The sequence below is a fragment of the Myotis lucifugus genome, unplaced genomic scaffold, assembly GCF_000147115.1.
Source record: "Myotis lucifugus unplaced genomic scaffold, Myoluc2.0 scaffold_853, whole genome shotgun sequence".
Taxonomy (NCBI): Eukaryota; Metazoa; Chordata; class Mammalia; order Chiroptera; family Vespertilionidae; genus Myotis; species Myotis lucifugus.
The window spans coordinates 23,518-49,774 of record NW_005871901.1 but is presented as its reverse complement, the minus strand read 5'-3'; the positions used below and the strand labels follow the sequence as shown (position 1 = coordinate 49,774).

The 26,257-nt window shown below is 45.1% G+C and overlaps 1 protein-coding gene and 1 non-coding gene across 3 annotated transcripts; one reads left to right on the top strand and one right to left on the bottom strand.

Annotated features, from left to right (window-relative positions):
• Positions 1 to 1,810: 1,810 nt before the first annotated feature.
• On the bottom strand, positions 1,811 to 2,001 carry LOC111824057. Its single transcript, XR_002827168.1, has one exon. It is a non-coding gene; the product is annotated as a U2 spliceosomal RNA (small nuclear RNA).
• Positions 2,002 to 2,220: 219 nt separating this feature from the next.
• MAEL (maelstrom spermatogenic transposon silencer) lies at positions 2,221 to 18,451 on the top strand. 2 transcript variants are annotated; one of them, XM_006106573.3, is made up of 12 exons: positions 2,221 to 2,611; positions 2,875 to 2,967; positions 4,199 to 4,298; positions 5,431 to 5,586; positions 7,482 to 7,523; positions 11,008 to 11,132; positions 11,855 to 11,909; positions 12,031 to 12,172; positions 15,365 to 15,427; positions 16,593 to 16,725; positions 17,351 to 17,426; positions 17,927 to 18,451. In XM_006106573.3, the coding sequence occupies exons 1-12, from the start codon at positions 2,480 to 2,482 to the stop codon at positions 18,112 to 18,114; spliced, it is 1,305 nt and encodes a 434-aa protein (XP_006106635.1). In that variant the 5' UTR covers positions 2,221 to 2,479; the 3' UTR covers positions 18,115 to 18,451. The 2 variants fall into 2 exon arrangements, with proteins under 2 accessions (XP_006106635.1, XP_006106636.1); XM_006106574.3 differs by lacking the exon at positions 2,875 to 2,967.
• The last annotated feature ends 7,806 nt before the right edge of the window (positions 18,452 to 26,257 follow it).

Genomic DNA, 26,257 nt, shown 5'->3' with positions numbered 1-26,257 from the left:
AGATTAGAGATGGCAGAAAGATTAGTAAACATGAAAAATAGCTATAGAAACTGAAACTGAAACAGAGAAAAGAGCCTGAAGGAAAAAAATAAACAGAACATCAGTAAACTGTGGGCAACGTCAAGCAGCCTAAGGGGGTGATGAGGAAACTGGTTGGTGATGGTTTCATAGTTGCACACGTGGGTAAGCCTTATGAAACTGTATGCTTTAGATATATTCAATTTATTGTACTTCAATTGTGTCACACTGTTATAAGAAAGCAATGGCCCTAACCGGTTTGGCTCAGTGGATAGAGCGTCGGCCTGTGGACTGAAGGGTCCCGGGTTCGATTCCGGTCAAGGGCATGTACCTTGGTCGAGGGCACATCCCCAGTAGGGGGTGTGCAGGAGGCAGCTGATCGATGTTTCTCTCTCATCGATGTTTCTAACTCTCTATCCCTCTTCCTTCCTCTCTGTAAAAAATCAATAAAGTCTATTTAAAAAAAAAAGAAAGCAATGTGGAACTAAAACAACATTGGAAATGGAAGTAGGATGGTGGACAAGTGGGTTTGTGGGAGGCTGAACAGCACCAGGTGTTAGACCGCAGAGGAGTTCAGCAACCTCAGTAGTTGAGTTCTGGCTAAGAAAGAATTCAGAGACAAGACTCAAACTATAAGAGCAAGTTTATTTAGAAAATCACAGAGGTAGAGGTGATCCATAGAAGAAATGGGCTCAGGCAACAAGTTATAGAGGCAAAAGAAAGGCCCTTGGAGCTTTAGAGAGAGAGGAAAGGAAAAGGCCTCTGGGAGAAGGGGGTGGGGAAAGGCCAGGGTGTGCTCCATGGAAAGAGCTGCACTCTGTCCCTGAACCAAGAGCTTTTATCTGGAGGCCTCAAGGGAGAATCCCACTAGAACATTCATGAGCTTTCCTGGTGAGCCCCCCTTGTGGGCTACTGATTAGTCAGCACCAGGGGGTCCCTAGTCAATGCAGCTGGTCCTGATGTCAGCCCTGTGTCACTCCATCTGATTTTGCTGCTTCTCTGGGCTCAGAGCTGAAACACAGCTGAAGCCTAGATGTCATCTTCCAGGGGTTAACACGTAGGGGAGTGGTCCTGCAAGGGCTTGTAGTTCTGCTGGTTGCTAAGCACCCAGGGCTCTCCACTCTGGTGAACCTCTGCACCTGGCCTAAGGTTCCTACCCTGCTCATACCTAATTGCCTACTGCAGGTTGGGAGACCAAGTGTGGAGAAGCAATAATTTTCTAAGCTGCTTATCTATTTGGGAAGAGTGGGGTATGGATACGTCTTAACTGCATAGCTTGTTATAAAAATGTTTTGAAACAAGTATCTTAAAAATGTATGAATAGCCACTGACTGTAGTAAAATAGACTGTATTTCTTGAAACCAGCTGAAGAGTTCAGCAGGGTGACTAAATGCACAAGATTAACAGTAAAATCAATACCTTCTCTACACACCAGCTGTAACCAATTAGAAAATATAATGGAAACAAGAAAGCTTTCATAGTAGTATACTATGAAATACTAAGAACAAATATACTCTAGGAACAAAACTAACAAAAAATGAACCAGACCTTTATGAGGAAATCTATAAAATCTATAATGTCCTATTCAAGGACATTATTTTAAATCTCAGCCTCTTACTGGGTGTTTCCTCCCTAATACTTACTAAAAACTGCATTTAAAAAAACACACATATTCTTTGCAACAATAATAAATGTTACTTGATTAAGAAAGGTGAAAAACAAAACAATATTGGTTTTGTCATCTTCCCCCCCTTTACACTGTAAATTTATTTTTTTTCTTTTATCTTTTGTATGTGTGTGTACCGTTCCCGGAGGTACTGCAATACCGTGTCGATGCGCAGAGTGGACGGAGCAAGCTCCTATTCCACCGTCCTGCTCCAAAAATCCATTTAATATATTGTCCTCGGAAAGAGGACGTATCAGGCATTAAACTGATAAGAACAGATACTACACTTGATCTTAGCCAAAAGGCCGAGAAGCGATGCGCTTTAAGTTTCTTGGGGAAAAAGATTTTGGTTGCAAGGGTCCTCACTCCGTCCCCTACAGATACCTTGCACAGTGCTTGGCACAGTCAGCACTTACAGTCGCAAAACCTGAGGGGACTGGAGCACTCGCGGGCCCTCTTTCTCTCCCTGCTGGGTTCCATGTTACGCAATAATGCCCAGAGATTGCTCCACGCCTTCCACGTGACCACACCCGACCACGGCTCATCCCAGCCAATCAGAATGCCTCACACCCACGACCACGCTCCGCCCCCACCGCCGCTCGCGGAGGGATCTTACGTCTCACACTTCTTTTTCCACCAGCTTGGCCAATGCGGCTGCGCGCTGCGCCCTGATTGGCCAAGGGCTGTGGCGCTGCGTGCGCGCAGGCGCAGCCTCGGTTACTAAGGGCGGGAGCCCGGCGAGGGCGCCGGTGGCTGGTGCTGTCTCAGGTCCCTCGAAGCCTGGCCGCGTTCGCCATGCCGAACCGCAAGGCCACCCGGAATGCCTACTATTTCTTCGTGCAGGAAAAGATCCCTGAACTGCGGCGGCGAGGCCTGCCGGTGGCTCGTGTGGCGGACGCCATCCCCCACTGCTCTGCTGATTGGGCGGTAAGGCCGGAGGGGTCAGCGGGCAGGGCAGTTGGGCAAGCCGAGGCGAGGCCGGAGGGCGAGGGCGGAGGGCCAGGCCGGAGGGCAGGAGGCCTCGAGGAGAACAGCGACCCCGTGCCAGGGGGAGGGGAACCCCCTACGCCCGTCCGGGCAAACGGACGCCTGAACCGCAGCCCCTCGAAGTCCGGGCCTCCGCCTGCGGGGCCGGGGCGCTCGGGCCTCACTGCTGTTTCCCTTCGTGTCTCCCCTGCAATGTCCGCCAGCTCCTGAGCCAGGACGAAAAGGAAAAGTACGCAGACATGGCGCGAGCATGGAGAGCCGCCCAGGGGAAGGAGTCGGGACCTTCCGAGAAGCAGGTAAGGGTCGCCCGAGATGAGCAGCCACGGGCCTGGCTTCCGGCCGTGGAGTAGGTGCCGGATGAGTGAATGGGGCTCCTTGGGCAGATGGCTGGGCGTTGGGGTGAGGAGGTTTTAATTTTCCTCCTGGTGTCAGAATGCCGGTTATGAACCCGACAGGCTCCCCTGTGAGGGCCCAGGTTGGGATCCCTGGCAGCGGAGACCAGGGAAATCCCATGGGGAACCTGCCGCCCGTGAGCCCTGATGCAGCGGGGCTGTGGCATTTAGGGCCCGTACCGCCGGGCCTCTGAGGGTCCCTTTCCACCCTTTCATGGTTTAAGAACGCTTTTTCCGATATTTTAGAGTAGTTTGGGCCAGTATCTCTTTTTAAGTGAACCAGGCCAGCTGCCCTATGTAAAATACAGACTTAAGGAGACTTGCAGAAGTTGGCAAATGTTTCATACCGTACAGGTAAGCATTGAAGATGATGAATTTGGTAAATTTCTGTGTAAGTGGAACGTGAACATACCAAGTAAGATTGATTTCTGGATTTATATCGAAGCGCTGGGTAACTGCGTTTCCCACTCCTGTGTTCTTTCCATTCTTACACAGTGAAGTTCCATGCTTCCTCTCAACTGCCAGTGTCGGATTCAAATTCCAGAGAGCTTTGCTATGTTTTAGGTTTGCGAGGTTTTTATTTGGGGGAGGTATGTTAGGGTAGAAGCTCTAATCACTTCAGTTCGTATTTACTTATACTTGCGAGCCTTGATTTCCCCTCTTCTTTCTACTACAATGTGTTATAAGACGTTTTCCATCAGAAAGTAAGCTGTATTGTCCATACACCTTATTAACACTTGGAGTCAGCATGATCTTTTTTTTTTTTTATGAAAAGCAAACAGTATTAGAGTATTTTTCGAATGATGTCCCTTTGGCCACTGGACTGGCACATATTATGACTCATTAGGAATAGTTTAGGTTATCAGTAATGGGCAAGTAGTTCTCAGCAATGGTTGAATTTAAGGTATTTACCACTCACCTTCGATTCAGGATATTTATAGATTTTTACCATTGTCTGCCTTTCACGTTGTCATTGACAAGTGTGTATGTATTTACCGATTGGGCTTGTTGGCCTGGAGGGGTTATTGAAGTAATCTGTGGGCGGTTTTCCAGCTATTTTGCTAAATTTAAGTTTGTGGTATAAAGTGCCAAGCAAGAGTGTAAGTATGTGGTCAATCATTCTCTTCCTCTTTAGAAACCTGTTTGCACCCCACTGAGGAAGCCAGGCATGCTTGTACCAAAGCAGAATGTTTCACCCCCGGATATGTCAAGCTTGTCTCTGAAAAATGATCAAGGTAGAGTAATCCTAACATGTTTTGTTTAGTTACATTTGGGTGCTCAAGACGCTGTAATATGTTGATCAGTAAGTGCGTGTTGTTTATTTTGAACCTGCATTTCAAAGTAATTGATTATAGGTGTTCAAGAATGATGGCGCCAATGTGGTAAGAGATCAGGTAATTTGCATTTGTTGAAGTAACACTGGAGAGTTTTTTGTTTTACAGAAACCTGTCCTCTTGGTTTCTACCACTTCATGTATTACCAAACATACCTTATGCATTTGTTTTTATAGCTAGAGACTTAAGTAAATAGGGACTTGCACATTTGTGTTATAAAGATAAAGTTGAAATATTAATCTAGCCCAGAAAAGAACATAGTTAATAAGAATCCTTGCCATTCCCTTCTGGCTTATTTTTTGATATGTTTATTTTTATTGACTTCAGAAAGGAGAATGAGATAGAAACATCAATGATGAGAGAGAATCATTAATTGGCTGCCTCTTGTATGCCCCATACTGGGGATCAGGCATGTGCCCTGGCCGGGAACCAAACTGTGACCTCTGGTTCATAGGTTGACGCTCAACCACTGAGCCACGCCAGCTGGGTGTGGCTGTTTTATTAATTGTGGTCCAACTTTGTTGAAGATTAATGAACTTTCAACAGTCTTAGAGGTGGTCAGTCCTGATAATAGGACTGATCTTCCATCCTCACATTTTATTCTGCCTTAAGATAATTTATACATGGTCTTGTGTATATTGGTAACCAGGAAAGGGTGAACTAAATTGTTCATAGTTTATATCACAGAGTTTTTCTACACTAATTTGGACTCATTTCTTAAATGCTTATACTAGTACTTGTTGACTATGGGTCATTCCTGAGATTCAGGGCTTATGTTTAGCTAAATTATATAGCGTGAGCTGCAAGTTTTGAATAATTTTGTTGTTTCCTGCAGACTGGTTACTGCTTTAACCCTTGATAAGTGCCATTGGAAAGCTTTTGATTCACTTATCCCGTATAGCTGATTCGTTCTCTTTCCCTGCTCCTTTCGGAATATAGGAACAAAAGGAAAATGGCTCTAGACTTTTGCTTTTGTAGAAGGGTAAATTTGAGATGCTCGTCTGTTCATGTTATCTGTGATTTTTTTTTTTAGCTCTCCTTGGAGGCATTTTTTATTTTTTGAACATTTTTAGCCATGGCGAACTGCCTCCTCACTGTGAACAGCGCTTTCTCCCTTGTGAAATAGGCTGTGTGAAATATTCTCTCCAAGATGGTATCATAGCGGACTTCCACAGTTTCATCAGTCCTGGTGAGTAGCCAGATGCAGCAGGCCTAGATCTTTAAAAGTATGGGTTTTATCTTGAACTCATTTGATACACTATTTGTTTTCTTAAAAGCTGATACCCAGTTGAGTTCTTAAACTGTAACAAGACTTCATAATATTTGTTTGAAAAACTGTTAAGAATTATGTGTTGACACAGGTTTTTGGTTTAGGCTTTTAACTTCAGGTAAGCATCAGAGTTGGATGGATGGAATGCCTGGAATCGTGTAGCCTGCTCTGTGTCACCTGCTGCTCTACACACTGGAATTTTCTGAAAGCTTTTTATACTGTGGCTCCTCTGAAGGGTTTCTTTACCCCATCCTTCACTGAAGCTGTCACCAGTTTTTAACTATTTATTGCTTTGTAACTTTGAGCAAAGTCCTTAACCTTCATGAACCTATTAGAGAGCTGCTCTAAGGAATAGTGAGAAAGTGTGGAAAGAGCCTCGTAGTTGCAGGCTCTGATGTTCTTAATATCTCTTCTTCTCACTACTCCACCTCATCAAAGCAGTTTGTTACAAAGACATGGGATTTGGTTTGTTTTCCAAGAGGATAGACCAGTGGTTCCCAACCTTTTCTTTGGCCATGCCCTACCTAAGCATCTCTAAAATCCTGAAGTCCCCTCTCCCCCATGACATAGAATTTTTATTCAAAAGGTGAACTCCTATTCACATGGAGGAAGCCTAAAAGGCCATTAACTTTGTCTAAACAAGCTTGCAAAGAACATGGCACCCATGAAAGAGAAAAATAAAAGAATGAAAGGACAGTTGAAGTACTAAGGAAGAAATCACTAAGAAATTGTTAAAAAAAATAATAACATGAAGTGATATGAAGAAATAGCAAATAAAGTTTCAAAACATGTAATAGAGAACTGAAATACATAAATATGTCACCATCTATATTTATATACTTTATATGAGGCCCATAGAACCATAAGAAATGCAAGAAATTCACTGTTGATAACTCATTCTTGGAATTGCCCCACTTAAAAATCAAATTGCCCCCCTGTGGGGCGTGTGCCCCATGTTGGGAACCATTGAGATAAACAGTAGTTAAGGGGACACTCTACCTTTAAAGGTAAGCAGGAGAAATATAACTTCTTCATATGGAGACGTGTAAAGGAGAAGATGTCGGGGAAAGAGCTTCTTCCTCAGTTTCATCTGTTGCTTTTAAGTTCATTAAGATGCCCAGCACGTTTTCTTATTTCTAGATGACAGAAAAACGAATCCTGCTCCTACTGAGAGTTGCTGCTTAGGACAAGCCAATGACTACTTTTTTACATGGTTGCAAAACATGAGAAAGCTCGAGCTTGAAGACTGTTTCCTCAGAGAACCTAAACTCAAGGACCTCATGAACCCCTGAGGTCCATTCCTGGACCCTGAGCTCAGACCCTTTAGCACAAGTGTTCTTTCTAAAAAATACATGTTTTTATTGATTTTAGAGAGAGAGGAAAGGGAGGGAGAGGGAGAGAGAGAAACATTGATTGGCTGCCTCCCACATGCACTCCGACCCGGGATCAAGCCTGGAACCTGGGCATGTGCCCTGACTGGGAATCAAACCAGTCACCTTTCCGTGCATGGGATGATGCTCAACCCACTGGGCAATCCTGGCCAGGGCCAAGTGTTCTTTACCTAAGATTTCTTTCTCGGTAAGGAATAATTTGCTTTTTGAAGTAGCTTGACAAAAATACAAAAATTTTTGATAGTCATCATACCTTTGGTTAAAAAACCCATGATGAAATAGTTTTACTATCTTGTATTTTTACATAGCAATAAGTTACCCACCTATGTTATGACTTGGTTGTCCTGTGGAATATTATTGCTTTAGAATAACCACAGAGCTGCCAGATTTCTGCTCTTCTCAGCAAAATATTTTGTATTACAGGTGAAATTCCACGAGGATTTCGGTTTCATTGTCAGGCTGCAAGTAAGTATAAAAGAGTGGGTTACATTATAGGCATTGAATGAATATGTGTATGTACCTGGTTAAGACTTACTGCTTTTACCAGATACATGAAATGTCAGTTGAAAAATAACCCTAAGTTAGTTGTTGGAGACTCTTCCTAGAAGTGGTAGATGTGTATATGATCCTTAAAAACTTTAAAATTATATATACTTTGTAGTATAATATCCCTTTTCCTTTATGGGGGTTGTGTTTTTATTTTCTGCACATAGCCTTTGGCTTTGAGACTGCCTGCTTTTACTGGCCAGATACGTAGGTAAGTCTTTTAGGAGGTATCAGATTATCTAGGTTTATGGGAATTTACAGGGAGACCTTTCAGAATGAAGAAGAAAAGATGATGTTTCAAAAATGACAGAATGACAGTGTTAAACACACAAAGGAGCTCTGAATTAACTTTTAGATGAGGAAATCAGGTTTTTATTTTCAAGTTTTCAGCAGCCAAAGGACATGACTGTATATACCTCAGCTCTTGAACTAAACTATTTTCTAGAAACTAGATTTTAACCAGGTTCCTGTTTGATTAGAATGAAAATTGGGATAATAGATTTATTTTAAAATTTATATTGGAAAGTGTTTGGAATTAGAAAAATGTTCTTTAAATCTGTAATCAGCTATTTTGTAATACTTATAAAGGTAAATGAGTGTTTTAGATTCATTTTTGGTGGTGTCCTTTGAGTTTTTTCATAAACAGTATGATATGAACACCAAAAAACAAGCAGACCAATAGAGCAGAATGAAATACCAAAAAGACTCGTGTGTGGTACAGGAGTATACTCTGCATATCAGAGAGTACATTGATTACTAGTATTCAATAAGGGAGGCTGAGGTAACTGATTATCCACATAGGGGGTGGGGAGGGATACACTGAATCTACCTCACACCATAAACAAGTCGATTCCAGGTGGAGTAAAGACTGGATATAAAAATAAAACTTTACCAGAAGGTTTTATTCATGACCTTTGTGCATTCACGTTAAAGGTGGAAATCGGTTAATTTACCTGATCTTGTTGTTTAAGGTTATTCTGTAGTCTTAAGGAATGTGTTTTCAATCTTTGAATTTACATTTGGTTCTTGTTAATGGTTGTGCTGAAATTATCATTTTTTATTTCCTGAATATAATAAGCCTCATTATTTTAATGTCTTATGTCTGATAACCCTGATACAGAGCTTTTTTTTCTTTTGGGGTCTATTTTTATAGTCTGTTGGTTACCTTGATGTTCAATCAAGTTATCAGATCTCTTCATGTGTCTGGTTATTTTTCATTGAGTGCTGGACAGTATAAATAATGTTGTTTTTTTCTCCCCAAAGAAGATGTTGCTTCTGTCCCAAGGCTGGCTTTAATCTGATGGCCTTAATCCAATTTCAGGATTAAAACTGGTTTCAGACCTGATGAGAGTCAGTCTATTTCTAGTTGATCTTTACTAAAAAGGGGGAAAGGTGGATAAATTACCATCAAAAGATCATTGGTGAAATTTATAGTTGACTTCACAGCATAAACAATGGAAGCTGGGAGACAATTGGATATTTTTATTACAAATACTTCATAAACACAGTGACAGTGGAGCATTACTTTTAATTCTTACTAGCTCTGGGTCTGTCGAAAAAACTCAGTTTCCTAGCCTCTAGCTCTGGGTCTGTCGAAAACTCAGTTTCCCAGCCTCTGACCCTCCTCTTCCGGAATCAGTAAATGCCAAGTGACCAGGTTCAGCTCCAGGACTTCTTTCCGAGGCCTTGGGCCCGTCTTTCCTCACCCATTTGTACCTCTCAGGGCTTTCAAGCAGGTGTCTCATTGGTCCAGCTTTCCCCTACTCTGCTGTGATCAGAAGTTGAACGTCTGTATCCTTTTCATAGTTTCCAGTTTTATGCTGAATTTGTAATTTGATCTCAGATATAAACATGATTGTTTAAAATCTGTCCAATCACTTCAGAATCTGGAATATTTTTGGATCTCTCTCTACTGCTCTGTTTTGGTTCTGATTCTTGTTTCTTTGTGTACTTGGTAAATCATTGAAAAAAGTGATTTTAAAGTAATTTGAGGATTATACTGATGTTCCTTTTCTTCGAAGAGGATTTCTGTTTGCTTTTTCTAGACACCTGGGGCCTTGCTAGCTCGCCAGGCCCCCAAAGCAGTGAATTCGCACTTCCCACCAGTCACCTCCCTCTTCTGGAATTGGCACACGACTCCAGGGCCACTGCCCCACAGCAAGGCTCTGCGCTCTGGAGTCTGTTCACTTCCACCTGCTCTAATAATTCCTTGCCGCTGATGTGCTCTTGGTGTCCCCAAGCACTTTACATTTCTGTGGCAAGATTGGTCTGAGTTACTTGGTCCATTTTTTGCTGGAAGTGGAACTCTTCTTACAACTTTGAAAAAGGGGTCGTTATTGTTAAGTTCTGTGGCCTTATTAACAAACAGATTAATGAAATAGTGAAGGTACTGAGGCTCAGTCACTTTACAAACCTGGGTTTCAGTTCTCTACTGCCAGCTGTTAACACAGCCGTCCCCCCTTGTCCACAGGGGACCTGTCTGAACTCCCCGTGGATGCCTGAAACTGCAGAGTTCTGAACTCTACAAACTGTGTTTCTTCTCTACAGACAAACCTGGGATAAAGTGTAACATCAATTAGGCACACTAAGAGATTAATAACAGTAATAATAAAACAACAGTCAGAACTATAGCTAATAAAGTTCTGTGAATGTGGTCTATCTCAGAATATCTTATTGTACTGGCTTAGCCTTCTTCACGATTTTTTTCTTTGCCATTTCACGGATAGGAGATTCATTCTTATGATTTTGGCAACCTTAGATACAACTTTCTTATTTAGTTGGGAACTTTCACCTTTTCACATAAAGGAAGCCCTTTCCGGCTTCTCTGTGGCAGATCCGAATCGCAGCGTCACCACTCTTGTGCTATGGGGCTGTTCTTAAGTGAAATAGGGGCACTCGAACACACGCACTGTGGCACTGTGACAGTCATCTGGTAACTTGGACTACTGAGTGACTAAGGGGTAGTTAACGTCTACAGCGTGGAGACCCAGGACAAAGGGATGTCTCGCCCTGGGTGGCACAGAGAGGGACATTGTGATTTTCATAACACTATTCAGAATGGTGCTCAATTTAAAACTTTAAAGAATTGTTTATTTAGGGAATTTTCCATTAAATATTTTCAGATCACAGTTGAAGCAGGTAAACTGCGGAAAGCAAACTGGATAAGGGGGCACTGTGGTGCTTTCTTCTGCGACCGCAGCTGTCTCTTCTCTGTGTGTATCCCCTACCTGATAAGGGGGGGCGGGGATAAGACAGCTAAAGTCCCTAATCTAACCAGGCTTGGTTCAGTGCTCAACATGAGGCACCCACTATCTTCCTTTCTTCCTACTTTCTTTCATACCTGCTTTGTAACAATTTGTCTTAGTCAAGTTTTGAACTCCTGCCTTCTCTTTATTTCCTTCAGGTGATTCGAGTCACAAGATTCCTATTTCAAACTTTGAATCTGGATGTGACCAAGCAACTGTGCTACAAAACCTTTATAGGTTCATTCATCCGAACCCAGGGAAGTGGCCACCTATCTACTGTAAGGTAATGTCAACGGAAGCATTTCTTTAAGGCATCTCCTTAGGTAACCAAGATCCACGAAAGGGGCCCAGAGAAAGACCCTTTGCCTGTATATTAGCTGTGCGTGTGACTCAGTGTATGTGTGACTCATTGCGTGTGTGACTCACTGTGAGTCATTTTCATTGTAATTAGGTGTGATGCCTTTTCTTCTAAATTTCTCTTGTACTGAAGGCTGCTTTGATAGATCTTGTTTTTAGTTCCCCCTGAAATCCCTTCAAAATCCTTTTACCCTGAAGAGTGGATGTTTTAGTCCACAGACCCATCTGTCTAAACAAGATTACCCGTTTAATCAAAACTGTCCTGCAGCAATCCCTTGACTCTCTTTTTCATTCTCTAGAGTTCATTTGTTCATTGCTGGGTCTAAATTCTTCTAAGCTAGGACCTGAAGAATTGGCTTTTAACCTCACTATTTACTAGCATAACCATGAACATTGGGTTCTTCATTTTTCTACCCTAAGTCTCAATAGCTTTTCATAAAATACTATTTTATGAATATAGCTGGTTATTAATAGTAGTGGTCTATTCTGATACATGTTGCTCTTTGCTATAGTTCTCATCTAGCTGACACAGACTCTCCAGTCCTCTTTTGTCTCTCCCCGCACCCCCTCCCCCGCCCGCCCAGTTTGAGAGGAGAGCATTAAGTAACTCGGGCGGAGAAAATACGAGTCGTTTGTTCTCTCCTGCAGTCTGACGATAGAGCCAGAGTCAACTGGTGTCTGAAGCACATGGAGAAGGGGTCGGGTGAGTAGCCCTGAGCCCCTGCCCCGGGGCTGTAATATCTGCGTTTGTTTCCATTTTGGTGTTCATGCTCTCTGTACCTGAAGTCACTAATCCTGTCTCTTTTTCTGTTCACCAATGAAAGAAATCAGGCAAAATCTGGAACTTCTCACTGTTGAGGATCTTGTAGTGGGGATCTACCAGCAAAAGTTCCTCAAGGAGCCCTCCAAGACCTGGGTTCGGAGCCTCCTGGACGTGGCCATGTGGGATTATTCTAGCAACACAAGGTATTCAGTGGTTTTGTGATAGAGTGATTTTGACTTCTTTCCTGGACTGAGAAAATATGATAGGATTAGTTTTTGCCTTTCTAGGCCATATTTTCCTATCAAACCCTGGAATCATTATAGTTCCTTGAATATAAGATTCCACTGATTGTGAGATACTAGTACATTGTTACTTTGTCTACTAAAAACAACCAAAAACTGCCAATTAAACTGACAGTACTTTCACGTAGGATTTCTGTACTGATAAAACATTTCTATTTATTTAGGTGTTTTATTACATAGCATTCTTATACTTACATGTAAGAAATATATAAGTGAAATACACTGAGTAGCCAGATTATTATGACCACCTGACGTTTGTAGGCAAATTAGCTATAATTTTGCGCTGAAGTTGCTAGAGGGCCAGATCATTATAAACGTCTGAATAGCACAACATACCTAAGTATCGTTGCTGATAGGTTCATCCTATCATGTTGATGGCGTATCCCAATGGAGATGGCTTCTTCCAACAAGACAATGTGCCATGCCATGATGCTGGTATTGTGCAGGAGTGGTTTTAAGAACATGAAGGAGACTTTACCTTGCTTAGGTGGCCCCCACAATCACCAGATCTCAATCCAATTGAGCATTTGTGGGACGAAGTTAAAAGAGCCATCAGGCAGCTGGTTCCACAACCATCAAATCTCACAGAACTGGACAGTGCTATTCATCAGGCATGGTGTCAGATTCCTCGCATCACCTTTCAACATCTCGTGGAGTCAATGCCAAGAAGAATCGCCGCAGTATTGAAGGCAAAAGGTGGCCCAACGAAGTACTGATGGGGTGGTTATAATAATCTGGCCACAGTGTATATCAGCAGAAGTATTTTTTACTTTGAAGTAATTTCAGGTTTAGAGAAAATGTGCAGGAATAGTACACAGAAGTCATATATGCCATTTTCTCAGATTCAACGTTTTAGTACATTTCCTTTATAACTGTCTCTCAGCATTTATATACCGCTTGAGTCGGTGCGGTCATGATGCCTTTTTACCCTCACTAGGGAATGTTTTTCTAAGAACAAGCACATTTCTACGTTTTACCCCAGTGTGATAGTCAGAGCCAGGGGTTGCCTGCCACAGGACGGCCGCCCAGAGGCCACGCTCACATTTTACTGGTTGGTTCAATAATGTCTTTTTACAGCAAAACGACAACAATAACATCTAGTCTAGGGTTCATTCCAGGATCACAGGTCGCGGTTAGTTATTGTGTCTCTTTAGGCTCCTTTCACCTGGGATGGTCCCTCTCTGACCTCCAAGACTTGGCGTTTGGAAGGGTGCAGGCCAGGGATGGTGTAAGTCACATTTCTCGCTTGGAGTCGCCTGCATTTCCTCGTTAGACTGGGGTCATATTTGTTTGAGGCATAGCACAGAGTGATGTCTCCCCATCGTCTCATGTCAGGAGGCATGTGTTTGCCCAGTGACTGATGATACTGTTGATCACGTGCTTAAGACAGTGTCCGCCCGATTTCTCCACTGAATAGTGGATTTTTTCACCTTATGATGTTTTGTGGGGGATACTTTGAGATTCTGTTCCTGAAATCTGTGGATTTTAGCATCTGTGAATGATACTCACCTGAAACTTATTACTGTGTTTGTGAAATAGTGACTTTCGGATCCCATGGTCCCACTGTAGGAAAGAGCTGTTCTCTTTGCGCATGCATTTGTAACATGCTTTATGCCTGTGGACTCATGGACTCCTTTCTATTCCGGGGCTGTAATGTTCCTGTTATCCTGTAACTTTCCTCACGGCCAGGGCGTCCCTGCAAACGGTTGTGGCGTGGCCATCTGTGCTGCTTTGCTTTCTGGCCCCTGTGGGCCCGGCTTGCCCTGCAACGTGCCCTGCAGCGGCTTGGGTCAGTGCTGCTTCTGGAGCCCCGGCGTCTGCCAGCCCGGACAGTATTAGGAACAGGCTCTGGGTGCTAGGGGTGCTCATCCTCCTGAGTACCTGACTGGTGTGCTCCCTGAAGCACTCGGGCGTGTCCGTGTACACACCCTCGGCACACGTGTTATGTAGCTCACTTGTCTCTCTCGCTGTGAGTTTGTACTAACCCTGCAGCTGCGTCCTCAGCATGGGGTTCCTGGTGTCCACGCTTCTGCTGGTGCATTGCCCTTCTCTGCCTGAGCCTGGCTCCGGGGTGTGTGTGTGTGTTCCTGCCTAGGACACGTTAGAAGTCGTCCAGGATTGTTCAGTGACACCCGGCAGTAGATAGACACACTGACTGGGGTTTGTTTTTCGTTGTTTTTCAGTCTGAAGGTAATAGAAAGTAGTTTGTTCAAAAGTTATTTGGGTTTTTTCCTCCCTACCAGAGTGGTTAAATTACTCATTTGCAATATAGTTAAGTCCATTTGCTAGTTTTATTTCATTTCTGTTTTCTCCCATCCTTGCTTTTATCTTTTGAAAGTGTAGTGCACTAGCATGGCTCAAACAAAAAAGTGTATGCAGAGTATCACTCGCTTCAGTCTAGTTCCATAAAAAAGCTCCTTGGATTGCATTAAGTGTATAAATTAACTTGGGAGAATGAAATCTTTATAAAGTTAAATTCCATCCAAAGAACAAGAGGTGTCTTTTGATGGAATTTGGGTCAAATCTATTTTGGGGGTCTTTCAAGTCTGTATTAGCACTTTTCTTGTGCAGGTCACGCGTTTCTGGGGCTGCACTTCTGTGGCAGGTCCTGCTTCTAGAGAAACGGGCTTTATCGGCTCGCTGACTTTCCTGGGACCAGCTGTGGCCGTCGGGCCTTCCCTAGGAAATGGCACCTGTACGCAGGTCTCCCAGTGCATTTGAAAGTCTTCCAAGTGGTCATCTCTCATAGTTTTTAACAGTTTGCCCTCAGCAGATGTTTGCTGAGCGAGTGCATATTCACCATGGTCACTGCTGTGTGTCTGGAGCGCTCGTGTGAGTTCAAGGTAAGATTGACCTGTTGTGGTTCTGAGGGGCTTGCATAGCGTCAGGAGTTTGCATCAGAGGAGGTACCATAAAAAGATCTGTTTTTTAAAAATCTATTTTTTGTGTTAAATTAGGAACCTTAGTCTTTAAGTAATAGTGTCAGTTTTCTTTGAATGATGTCAACGAGGTAAATTAGAAGTCTGGCATGTAAAAACCCTTAAGTGGTGCTCTCTCATAAGATCGGGAGATTAAAGCCCTTTTTTTATACAGGTGCAAGTGGCACGAGGAAAATGACATTCTCTTCTGCGCTTTAGCTGTTTGCAAGAAAATTGCGTAAGTTGGAGGAAGAAGGCTTCTCTCATGTGGGTTCGCCATGGAAGTCTTGGTGTGGGGCTGGCCCTGGTGGTTGCAGTTGGGGAGAATGGCTGTTTGCCTCTATTCCCACAATTCTTTTTCAAAGCAGAGTGGGTTTTTCCTTCCTGTCTCTTTTATTATTCCACCCACGTCCCTACTTGTCTGGCATAGTTACCACCTGAGTGATTGGGGCAAACCTTCGTCAGCACTTACTGGAGTCTTCCTCCGTGGTTCCTGCAGGAGGAAGTCCTGCAGCCATGAGGGCAGGGCTCCCTTGTGAAGGTGCTGGAAACACAGACCCACTTGCCCTTCTCAGCTCTGGGGGCTCGGGGTCCCTTCCACGCTGAAGTAGTTGGATCTGAGGAGACATGAGTGTTTTCAAATTGCAGCCTTGTTTCTGCCCTCTCCTTGCCTTTAACATCTGAGAATTCTAGTGAACTTTCTCCTTATTCATATTCTCTTATAGCGAACCTGAAATTTTTATGGTACTCAGAATATTAAGGCTTAAAAATAGGTGAAAATACTTAAAAATACCAGTAGTGGCCAGTTTTACATGTGTTGCTACCATTCCTGTTCCTTCTCAGAATCTCTGCATTTCTTTTTGCCAGTTTAGAGCAGTGTCCCTGCCAACCAGCTTTTATGGGAGAAACTAGAGGCCAGGTGCACAAATTTGTGCAGTAGTGAGGTCCCTCGGGCTGGCCTGTGGGATCGGGCTGAAACCGGCTCTCCGACATCCCCTGAGGGTTCTGGATTGCGAGAGGGCACAGACCAGGCCAAGGGACCCCACTGTTGCACCATCTGGGCCGGGGAGAGATGTGGGAGGTTGGCCAGCCGGGGAGGGACCATGGGAGCGCTTCAGGGTGTATCCAGCCCATCTAGCTCAGTCCTGATTGGCTGGACCCCAGCAGCAAGCTAACCTACAAGTTGAAGCATCTGCCCCTTGGTAGTCAGTGCACATCATAGGGAGTAGTTGAGTGGCCTTAGCATATCATTAGCATATTATGCTTTGATTGGTTGAACGGCTGACTGGACAACCAGACACTTAGCATATTAGGCTTTTATTACATAGGAGGATGTTTGAAGGGTGAGTGCTTATAGGAGGGGCTGGGCAAGACCTGGTGGTGACCTTTCCTTCCCTCTGAAGGTACTGCATCAGCAATTCTCTGGCCACGCTCTTTGGAATCCAGCTCACCGAGACCCACGTGCCCTTGCAGGATTACGAGGCCAGCAACAGGGTGACACCCAAAATGGTCATATTGGATGCAGGGCGGTACCAGGTAAGGGCTGACTTTGGAGCTCCTGTCTCATGTCCTCCTCAGTGTGGTCCTGGCCAGCAGCAAGTCAGGCCTTTGTTTCCCTCTCCCGCTAAAATTCCTGAAATCTCCATGGCGTGTGGAGCAGTTCTCACTCAGGTGGCTCCTGCACAAACCCTTTGCCTTCCTGGTACATTTCCCACTCTCATTGACAATGTGTTAAGAAAATTAAAATTATACAAACCACGTCCAAACATGTATTCCAAAACTTACCTATCTGAATGTAGGTAATACAGCTATTTAAAATCTTTACTTCAAAGATGTCTAATAATGCTGGAGTCTGGGTTTGATTAAAGGCTGTCTGATCTTCCTGCCCCCTACTGTGTCCCTGCTCACAAGGAGGCTGGCTCGGCCAGGGCACAGCTGCCAGGATTGCGGCTGGATTCCGGTCATTCCAGGCTGTGCTCCCTGCAGGCCCAGTTCCCCTCCAGACACTCCCCTCCACAGCATTTCTTTTCAGAAGGTGGTCAGACATTGGGAAAATGGCGGTTGGTTGTCTTTTTTAAAGAGTCATTTGAAATTGTAGTAGATCCAATATTTATGTCCCTCTCCCCCCACCCCCGGTATTTTTTTTCTTCTGTTTTTATAGAAGCTAAGGTTTGAGAGCTCAGGATTCTCTCATTTCAACTATTCTAATCAGGAACCAAGATCAAACACACCCACTGGTAAGCATCTTATATTTGATAGGATTGTTCACCGAAGGGCTCGGGGCCTCAGAGTGTGGTGCTGAAACGGCGCTCTGCTGGGCTTTAGGGTTGCGGGGGCTGGTTGAGCTGGGAGTTTTATTAGCACCTCAGGCAGTTGGGATGGGTGCATTGGTATCACTCAGACACCTGAACTCATCCTTCAGACTTGTTCCGGGCATTTAGAATACAGCCTGCTGTTCTGTGGCAGCTGTAGTTTTATGGTTTTGATATGATGGTGGCTTTGGGACGATGGGAAAGTTAAACACCCAGTGAAGTTCAGGTGGTGCCCGGAGAGCTTCTGTCTCGGTTTCCAGGGCTGAAAACAAACAGGTGGCACCGTTGAGCCTCGGCCTCCACTGGGCTCTCAGTCATCCCCACCCCCCAGGCCCAGGGAGCCTGCACTGCAGTGCGAGGCGGGGGAGGGGTCTCTATGATAAAGCTGTCCAGTGGCTTTCCTTTCTTGCATTTCACTGTCCTAGGTGACTACCCTTCTGGGGTGAAGATTTCGGGCCCAAACAGCAGTGTTCGGGGACGAGGGATCACGCGCCTGCTAGAGCGCATCTCGGGCTCCTCCAGCAGCGTCCCCAGGTTCTCCAGCTGTGACACCGCGCTCTCCCCTTCCCTGTCCCCGAAGGGTGGGTACAAGTCCTTCTCCCCCCTGTCTTAATGATGGTACTCTTCAATTCTGGGAAAATAGCAGGCCCGCTTCCCTCCGATTGCAGTCCCGGACAGCAGAGCACGCCCCTGGTACATGCCGCCCTCTGAAACGGCCTGCCTTGTAGAGAATCCTGTTTCGTAGATTAAAAGTAATTGTGGTTGGAGAAGATTTGGCATTTTTGCTTTTTTCTCGAGGGCTTGCTCTGCTTCCTGACTGTGTAATGGGAACGGACGCCTTGGAAGGTTGACCTCCAAGGACAAAACTGGCCTTTTCAGAGGAGTGCTTTTGCAAATGTTACATTGTGCTCATCTTTTCCTCCACAATAAAGGTATTGAATGTCTGTTATGAAAGGTGTTAAAATAGTGTTGCTGTACTTCTTCCCATTATGACGTGTAGAACCTTTCTCTTGAGACCTGCTGGCTGTTTTCATTGCAAATATCTAAAAAATTTTCCTTTAATAAAAATAAAGTTTTTGTTACTTAAAGTCTTTGAAATATGCTGACTTTGGCAAAAGGAATCATTTAAAGGAGGAGAAGCCAAGATGGGATTATGTAATTTCCCCCAAATCACAAGGCTAGAAAGTGACCGAATGCCAGGTCCACTTGAGCACGGAGCTCTCTTCACTCCTCCCCCCACACCCCGCCGGCACCTCAGAGTCCGTGTGCCCTGGGCATGGCTGACTCAACTGCTCACATACTCTCACATAGACTTTTGCATATTTCCTGGTTAAATCAATGACTTTTTCTTTTGTAAACCTAATATAATACTTTCATAAATGCAAAGAAAGAAGTAATAGAGCTTAAGGAGAAATAGACAAATTATCATCAAGCTGAAAGATTTAAACAAAGTCTTTTATTGATAAGCATACTAAAAATCGGTAAATGCCTGAACATTTAAATTAACAAATTTGAACCAATTTATTCACTACAGTCATTTCAAACACACATGGAATATATATATTTTTAAATGGTAATGTGCCAAACCATAAAACAAGACTCAGTATATTTTAAGGAATTGACAAGTCATGTTCTTTTTCTATTCAGTTGATGTATAATTTAAAAATAAATTTTAAACCCTATTTATATGGAAGTCAATGAAATAAAAAGCCAACTTTTAACAAAATGATAGTAAAAATTCTGCAGAACAATTGAATAATAAACACTACATCACACTTTAGGAACGCGAAGGGAAAACCACCGCTTTAAATAGTAATATTGGGCAAAAAGGGCATCAAATATACATTTTAGGAAGTTGGAAAAAAATTGGAAACTAATATATTTCCTACCAACTATAAAAATATAGTTTGTAACACATTGCTGACGGATCACGAGAAATTCTTGCTTCATATTACACAGTGTTTTACAAAGTATCATACTTAAAAGAGACATTAGCTTGTAAGAACATGTAATAAATAACTTCAAAATACAATGGGTATTTAATTTTAAAGTGTACCTTTAACATTTATGTAAAACGTTTTTTGTACTTGTTCAGTAGAAACTTATCTGGCCACTGGGTAAAGCTGGCAATAAAACTACTGGTCCGCAATGTGTTAAGTTAGAAAAAGAACAATAAACCCATGAAAAGTGGAAGGAAGGAGAAAATGAGGAGTAAACATCAAATAGAAAAAGAACAAAAGGGGGTTCCACAAAGCCTAAGCTGTGAAGTAGATAAAAACTCCAATGAGAGGAACCAAGCAAAAAGGAGAGAAGGCACAAACCATGGCCCAAGCCACTGGGTGCGTGTGGGAGGCACCCTATCGATGTTTCTCCCCTCCTCCTCCCTCGCTTCCACGCTCTCTAAAAATCAATGGAAAAAGTATCTTCTGGTGAGGATTTTTTAAAAAAGTGGCACAGACTAGACCAGCTGAGGTTAAAGAAATAATTCTATGAACATTCATACCAATAAACTTGAAAACTGAGTGAACTGGAAACAAATTCCTAGGAACATATAATGTGCTAGGAGTGCCTCGAGAAGAAATAGAAAGCCTGCATCTTCAGTAACGGATAAATTGAGCATTAAATTTAACCTGCATTCGGCACTTGGTTTAACAGGTGAATTCTTCTAAACTTTCAAAGACTATCATTCCAATATATAAAAATATGTAATCGGTTGTGTCCAAACTGGATTTATTGAGGAGAGAGCAAGAGTGATTTAGCATTAGAAAAGGTACAGATGTCATTTGTGACAATAGATTCAAGGAAGAAAAATGTGTTAGTAGAATGGATGGAGAAAAGCATTTGACAAAATTCCACACCCATTTGTGATAAAAACCAAACTAGAAATAGAATGAGCTCTTTTGCCTGATGAAAGGCATCTATAAAAACTCTACACAAATATTCTCCATGGGAAACTGAAAAAGCATTTCCTTTAAAACCAGGAACAAGACAGAAAACGCCCTCTGTGGCTGCTGGCACTCAGCACTACTGGAGTTCTAGCAAGGACAACATATGGAAGTAAAAAAAGGTTTGGGAAGGAATAAAATTGTCGCTTTTCACGGGTACCGTTGTCTGCACAAAAGCTCAAAAAAATCTACAGGTAATAAAGTAGAAACAAGATTTGGTTGTAAGATCAGTTTAAAATCAAATGCATTTCTATACATCAATAAATGGTTTAGAAAACAATTTTTAAAAATAACCCAGCATTTACAGTAGCAAAAAACTTGAGGTACCAAGGAATAAATCTGATGAAAAATTTTAAAAGACCTATATGCAGAAAATTATCAAACTTAGTGAACAAACAACAAAAACCCAAATAGATTCCTATAATATTATAAAGAGTTATTTAAAATAATTCAATTCTCTCTGGATTGATCTGTAGATCAACAATTGCATTAAAATACCAAGTTTTTGTGGTACTTGACAAGCTAATTATAGAAAAGGCATGGAAAAGCCAGGACAGGCTTATGGGAGGTTAATATGATCAGGGGGGTGGGACTTGCCCCCCAACATCTTCAGTTTATTATAAAGCCTATAGTGATTAAGGTGGGAAGAGTCTGAGTAAGGACAGACTAACAAATGGGACAATCAAAAGACCCTGCATTTATGGACCTGTGATGCGTAACGGGTGACATTTCAGACCAATGGGACTATTTAGAAAACTGTCCAATAACAACTTATAAATCCATAAAGGGGAAGAACTGAAATTGGACCCCTGCCCCACATTATTCACAAAAAGCCATTCCACTTGGTTTAAGGATTTAAATGTGAAAAGGAAGCTTCTTAAAATTGTAGAAGAATTTTGGTGTCTTGTTTTCCTTAAAGCAGGGATGGGGAATGTCCGGCCCATGGGCCATATAAGGCCTGCAAAATCAGGGCACAAAGGAGGGACAAGCCCTTAGGAAGCCACTCCCTGGCACACCAGCCCTGGGCCTTCGCCAGGCCCATCAGTGCTCTTCAAACTCTTCAATTTTCAGACACCTGATTTCCAACCAGAAAAAAGAAAATCTGTTAAGGCCAAGGTGCTGCTGAACATGCCCTGAGCTGGAGGCCGGGCCCTCGTTCCAGATCCTGGTCAGTGCATTGAGATAGAGTAGAAGCACAGCCCTGCCCAGACACCCACCAGCCTGCCTCCATGGACACCCCACTTCATCTGCTAGGAAGACGGTGTGTGTATGTTCTATCTCCCAAACTGGAGGACAGAAAGATGCACTTTTTAATTATCACTATTTTTTGGAATAAGTGCTGTATTTACATGCAAATTCAAAAGATACCAAGGGCACTGGTAGTCTCCAGCGCAACACGTATGGCATCCCCGTTCCCCGGGCCTCCATTCTTTTCTGCAGAGGGAACCAGTATTGCCAGTTTGTTGGCTATCCTCCCAAAGTGTTTACACGTGTAGCACATGCCAGGCAGGCATCCATTCACACATTCCTTTACCTCTCTCAAAGCCAGAAGTGCTAGCATGTGCTCAACCCTGGAGGGCGAGGGACTCCATCACTCCATCACCCCGCAGAGCTTCCTCCTGCTTCTCAGCAGGTGCCGCACAGGCCCGGTGGCCAGTAGGCCTGGTTGTGCACAGGCACGGTTGTGCACAGGTGCAGTTATGCACAGGCGTGATGGCCCACAGGTGCAGTTATGCCCAGGCGTGATGGCCCACAGGTGCAGTTATGCCCAGGCGTGATGGCCCACAGGTACAGTTATGCACAGGCGTGATGGCCCATAGGTGCAGTTATGCACAATCATGGTTCTGCACAGGTGCGGTTGTGCACAGGCATGGTTACGCCCAGGCGTGATGGCCCACAGGTGCAGTTATGCCCAGGCGTGATGGCCCACAGGTGCAGTTATGCACAGGCGTGATGGCCCACAGGTGCAGTTATGCCCAGGCGTGATGGCCCACAGGTGCAGTTATGCACAAGCGTGATGGCCCACAGGTGTGGTGGCCCACAGGAGCAGTTATGCACAGGCATGATGGCCCACAGGTGTGGTGGCCCACAGGTGCAATTATGCACAGGTGTGATGGCCCACAGGTGCAGTTATGCACAGGCGTGATGGCCCACAGGTGCAGTTGTGCACAGGAGTGATGGCCCACAGGTGCAGTTATGCACAGGCGTGATGGCCCACAGGTGCAGTTATGCACAAGCGTGATGGCCCACAGGTGCAGTTATGCCCAGGTGTGATGGCCCACAAGTGCAGTTATGCACAGGCATGATGGCCCACAGGTGTGGTGGCCCACAGGTGCAGTTATGCACAGGCATGATGGCCCACAGGTGTGGTGGCCCACAGGTGCAATTGTGCACAGGTGTGATGGCCCACAGGCGTGATGGCCCACAGGAGTGATGGCTCACAGGTGCAGTTATGCACAGGCATGATGACCCACTGGTGCAGTTATGCACAGGCGTGATGGCCCACAGGTGCAGTTATGCCCAGGCGTGATGGCCCACAGGTGCAGTTATGCACAGGCGTGATGGCCCACAGGTGCAGTTATGCACAAACATGGTTCTGCACAGGTGCGGTTGTGCACAGGCACGGTTACGCCCAGGCGTGATGGCCCACAGGTGCAGTTATGCACAGGCGTGATGGCCCACAGGTGCAGTTATGCACAGGTATGGTTATGCACAGGCACGTTTGTGCATGAGCGTGGTTCTGCACAGGCGTGGCTGTGTTCAGGTGCAATTGTGCACAGGAGCAGTTGTGCACAGATGTGGTGGCTCACAGATGTGATGCTCAGACAGGGACGATGCTGCTTCAGCTGTTGCAGACGCTGCAGTGAATATCCCTGAATGTGTATAATTTTGCACACGTTTGAGTATGAAGCGCCTGTTCCCCAGCCTCACCACCCTGCATGTCACCAGACAGGTTGTGTTTAGCCAGGGAGCTAGGTAAGTGCATTATTGCCGTCAGTCAGATTCCATTTCTCTTAGGCGTGAGGCCGGGGTTATGCTTAAGAGCAATTTACATTCCTTTTCTTGTTAGCTCCGTGTCCTGTCCTTGGTCCACTATGCAACCGAGTTGTTTATTTTTATCTCGATCCACAGAAGCTCTGTATCTGTGAGAGGAGTTGCAAACACCTTATCCCGCTGGTTGTATACTTTTTATCTTTATTGCCTGTAGTTTTTGCCACGCTGAGATTCTTGTTTTTAAGTTGGTCAGATTTATGAATCTTTTATGTTTGGGGGCTTTATATTCCATTTAGAAATAAATGCCTTCCCCACCTGAGATGGAAAATACTCATGTTCCATGTTCACTTCTCAGACTTCTAGGATTTCCTTGTCAGTATTTTGGTTTTGGGTCCACCTGCTGTGTCCTGGTGACCGTGTGGGTGTGGACTCACTCCCCACACCACGTCATGAGCACATCCCAAGGCTCTTCTGATGCCCACGCGCCACTTGGTCCCCTCCCATGTGTTTAGGTCTAGTTCGGACTCACTTCTCCCCTGTCCCGGGCTCTCTGCGCCTTGCTGTACTTAGTGCGCTTTCCAGCGAGTTTTTATTACTCGCGTGACGTGACAGAATATTTCATTTGTAGCCCAACCTCAATCCTTCCCCAAAGTCAGATGGGTTTATCTTTTTCATCTGCTTATTAACTCAATCCATGCATCATTCGTCATTCCAACATTTATCAGACTCCTAAATGCCTGTCACTCCGCCAGGTGCGGGAGGGGGAGGGATGGAGGCGGTCCCCGGGAAATGGGCGCAGAGCGGCGCCCAGTCAGCAAGGGAGAGTGTTGGTGATTGTGGCTCATGGTCAAGAGCAGGGGCCCCAGGCAGATGCTCTGCGGCCAGATCTGGGCTCCACCACTCACTGCCTACGTGGCCTTGGGAACGTTACTTCACCTCCATGTTTCTCCTCCAAGAGCGGTGACAACACCACCCTGCAGCTGTTACGAGGACTGGAAGGTGGATGTGCTTACACTGTTCTTGGCACCAGGTAAATAAATTCTAGGTAACAGCCTCCCCCTGAGCCCCCGCCCCCGGGGACCCTGAGTGCTCTGATGAGATACCCTCTCCCTACCCCCTCTCTCTGCTTTGTGGAGTGTTACTGGGGCCCAGGACCCCACCGCATCCTCACACCAACACACAGCGGCTGCCATGAGGCCATCGGGACCTGTTTCCATCCTTTCCCGACCTGGAACACCAGGCTCAGGTCACCCCGCCTCCCCCACCATGGGGTCCCAAACAGCTCTGCACACTTTCCTGGCCCATCTCCTGCCCTCCCACCCCAGGGAGCCCCTCCTCTGGGCCCTCTGAGCCCAAGGGCTGTGGGGCGCGCCCCCTGTGCCCCACCTCATGCCCTGGGTCCTCGCCACTGCTGGCTACTCCTCCCCCTCTCATCCCTCCAGGTGGTGGGCATGTCTGGCTCCTCAGTGCCCTTAAACACCATTGGCCTCCCTCCTCCCGAAAAACCTCCAGGTTTGAGTGTCCCATTGACAGGCCATGTCACCCACTGCCCTACCAGAGCACGCCCACTGTGTCCGTGATGGTCGTAGGTTGCTGGAAGCCGATCCACCCTGGCTGCTTGAGGCAGTCTCTGCAGGGGTGTTTCAAGTAACCTTGAAATGGAGATGAGAAATGCCCTAGCCTTTGGAATGGAATGGATGGGATTGAGATCAAATAGGATAAATGCAGATGTAAGAGAACAATAGGGGAAGGAACTTGGCTAGGAGAAGAAAGGTTGTTTCCCCAGGTGAGGATTTTTATCAGTAAACCCTTTAACTGAGTGTCAGAGGGGTGGTTGGTCGCTTTGATCTTTGCTTGGAGTGACCTCCTTCAGTTACTTCCTTGTAGCTTAGTGGAACAATGGAGTAACCTTTGAATGGAGTTGGGAAGCCCCCTGGCCTTTTGTATAGAATGGATAGGATTGGAACCAAATAGTATATAAACAGATGTTAGATGACAATAAAGAGAGGTACCTGGCTAAGGGGAACCTGGCTATGATGATCACCTGAACACTGCCTCCGTGTCTTTCCTTCCTCGCCGACTCCGTCCACACCTTTGGGAACCCCTGGACCCGCTGGGGCTGGACCCCAGCAGTAGGTCTGGGCTCACTGTCACACTCTCCACTGCCACTTCTGCCATGGTTCTTGGTGACGTCAGTCTCCATGGAGATGAGCTTTTCAAATCCTGGTTCTTTGACTTCCTCACCTCAGTGAGCCATCCTCATCTCCTGTGACTGTCCACTCTCCCAGTGAGACCCCTGTTCCTAACATTACACCAACGCCACCCGCACCTTCCATTTCCACCCCCTGTGCTCTACTCCCCACCTCCAGGTTCAAGCTCATACCTCTGGCACCCTAAGTTCAATGCTCCTATAGCTCTGTGACCCCTCTGACACCCCAAGTTCAATACTTCTATAGCACTGGGACCCCTATGACACCCCAAGTTCAATACTTCTATAGCACTGGGACCCCTATGACACCCCAAGTTCAATGCTTCTATAGCACTGGGACCCCTATGACACCCCAAGTTCAATGCTCCTATAGCTCTGGGACCCCTATGACACCTCAAGTTCAATGCTCCTATAGCACTGGGACCCCTATGACACCCCAAGTTCAATGCTTCTATAGCACTGGGACCCCTATGACACCCCAAGTTCAATGCTCCTATAGCACTGGGACCCCTCTGACACCCCGAGTTCAATGCTCCTATAGCTCTGGGGCCCCTCTGACACCCCGAGTTCAATGCTCCTATAGCACTGGGACCCACAGCTGGTCAATT

What these genes read in the sequence shown, in the direction of transcription:
- MAEL (XM_006106573.3), top strand. Translation starts at nt 2,480, where the DNA reads ATGCCGAACCGCAAGGCCACCCGGAATGCCTACTATTTCTTCGTGCAG. An exon ending in GTCTCTGAAAAATGATCAAG is followed by an intron (nt 4,299 to 5,430) that starts GTAGAGTAATCC and finishes TTTTTTTTTTAG; the next exon opens with CTCTCCTTGGAGGCATTTTT. An exon ending in CCACAGTTTCATCAGTCCTG is followed by an intron (nt 5,587 to 7,481) that starts GTGAGTAGCCAG and finishes TTTGTATTACAG; the next exon opens with GTGAAATTCCACGAGGATTT.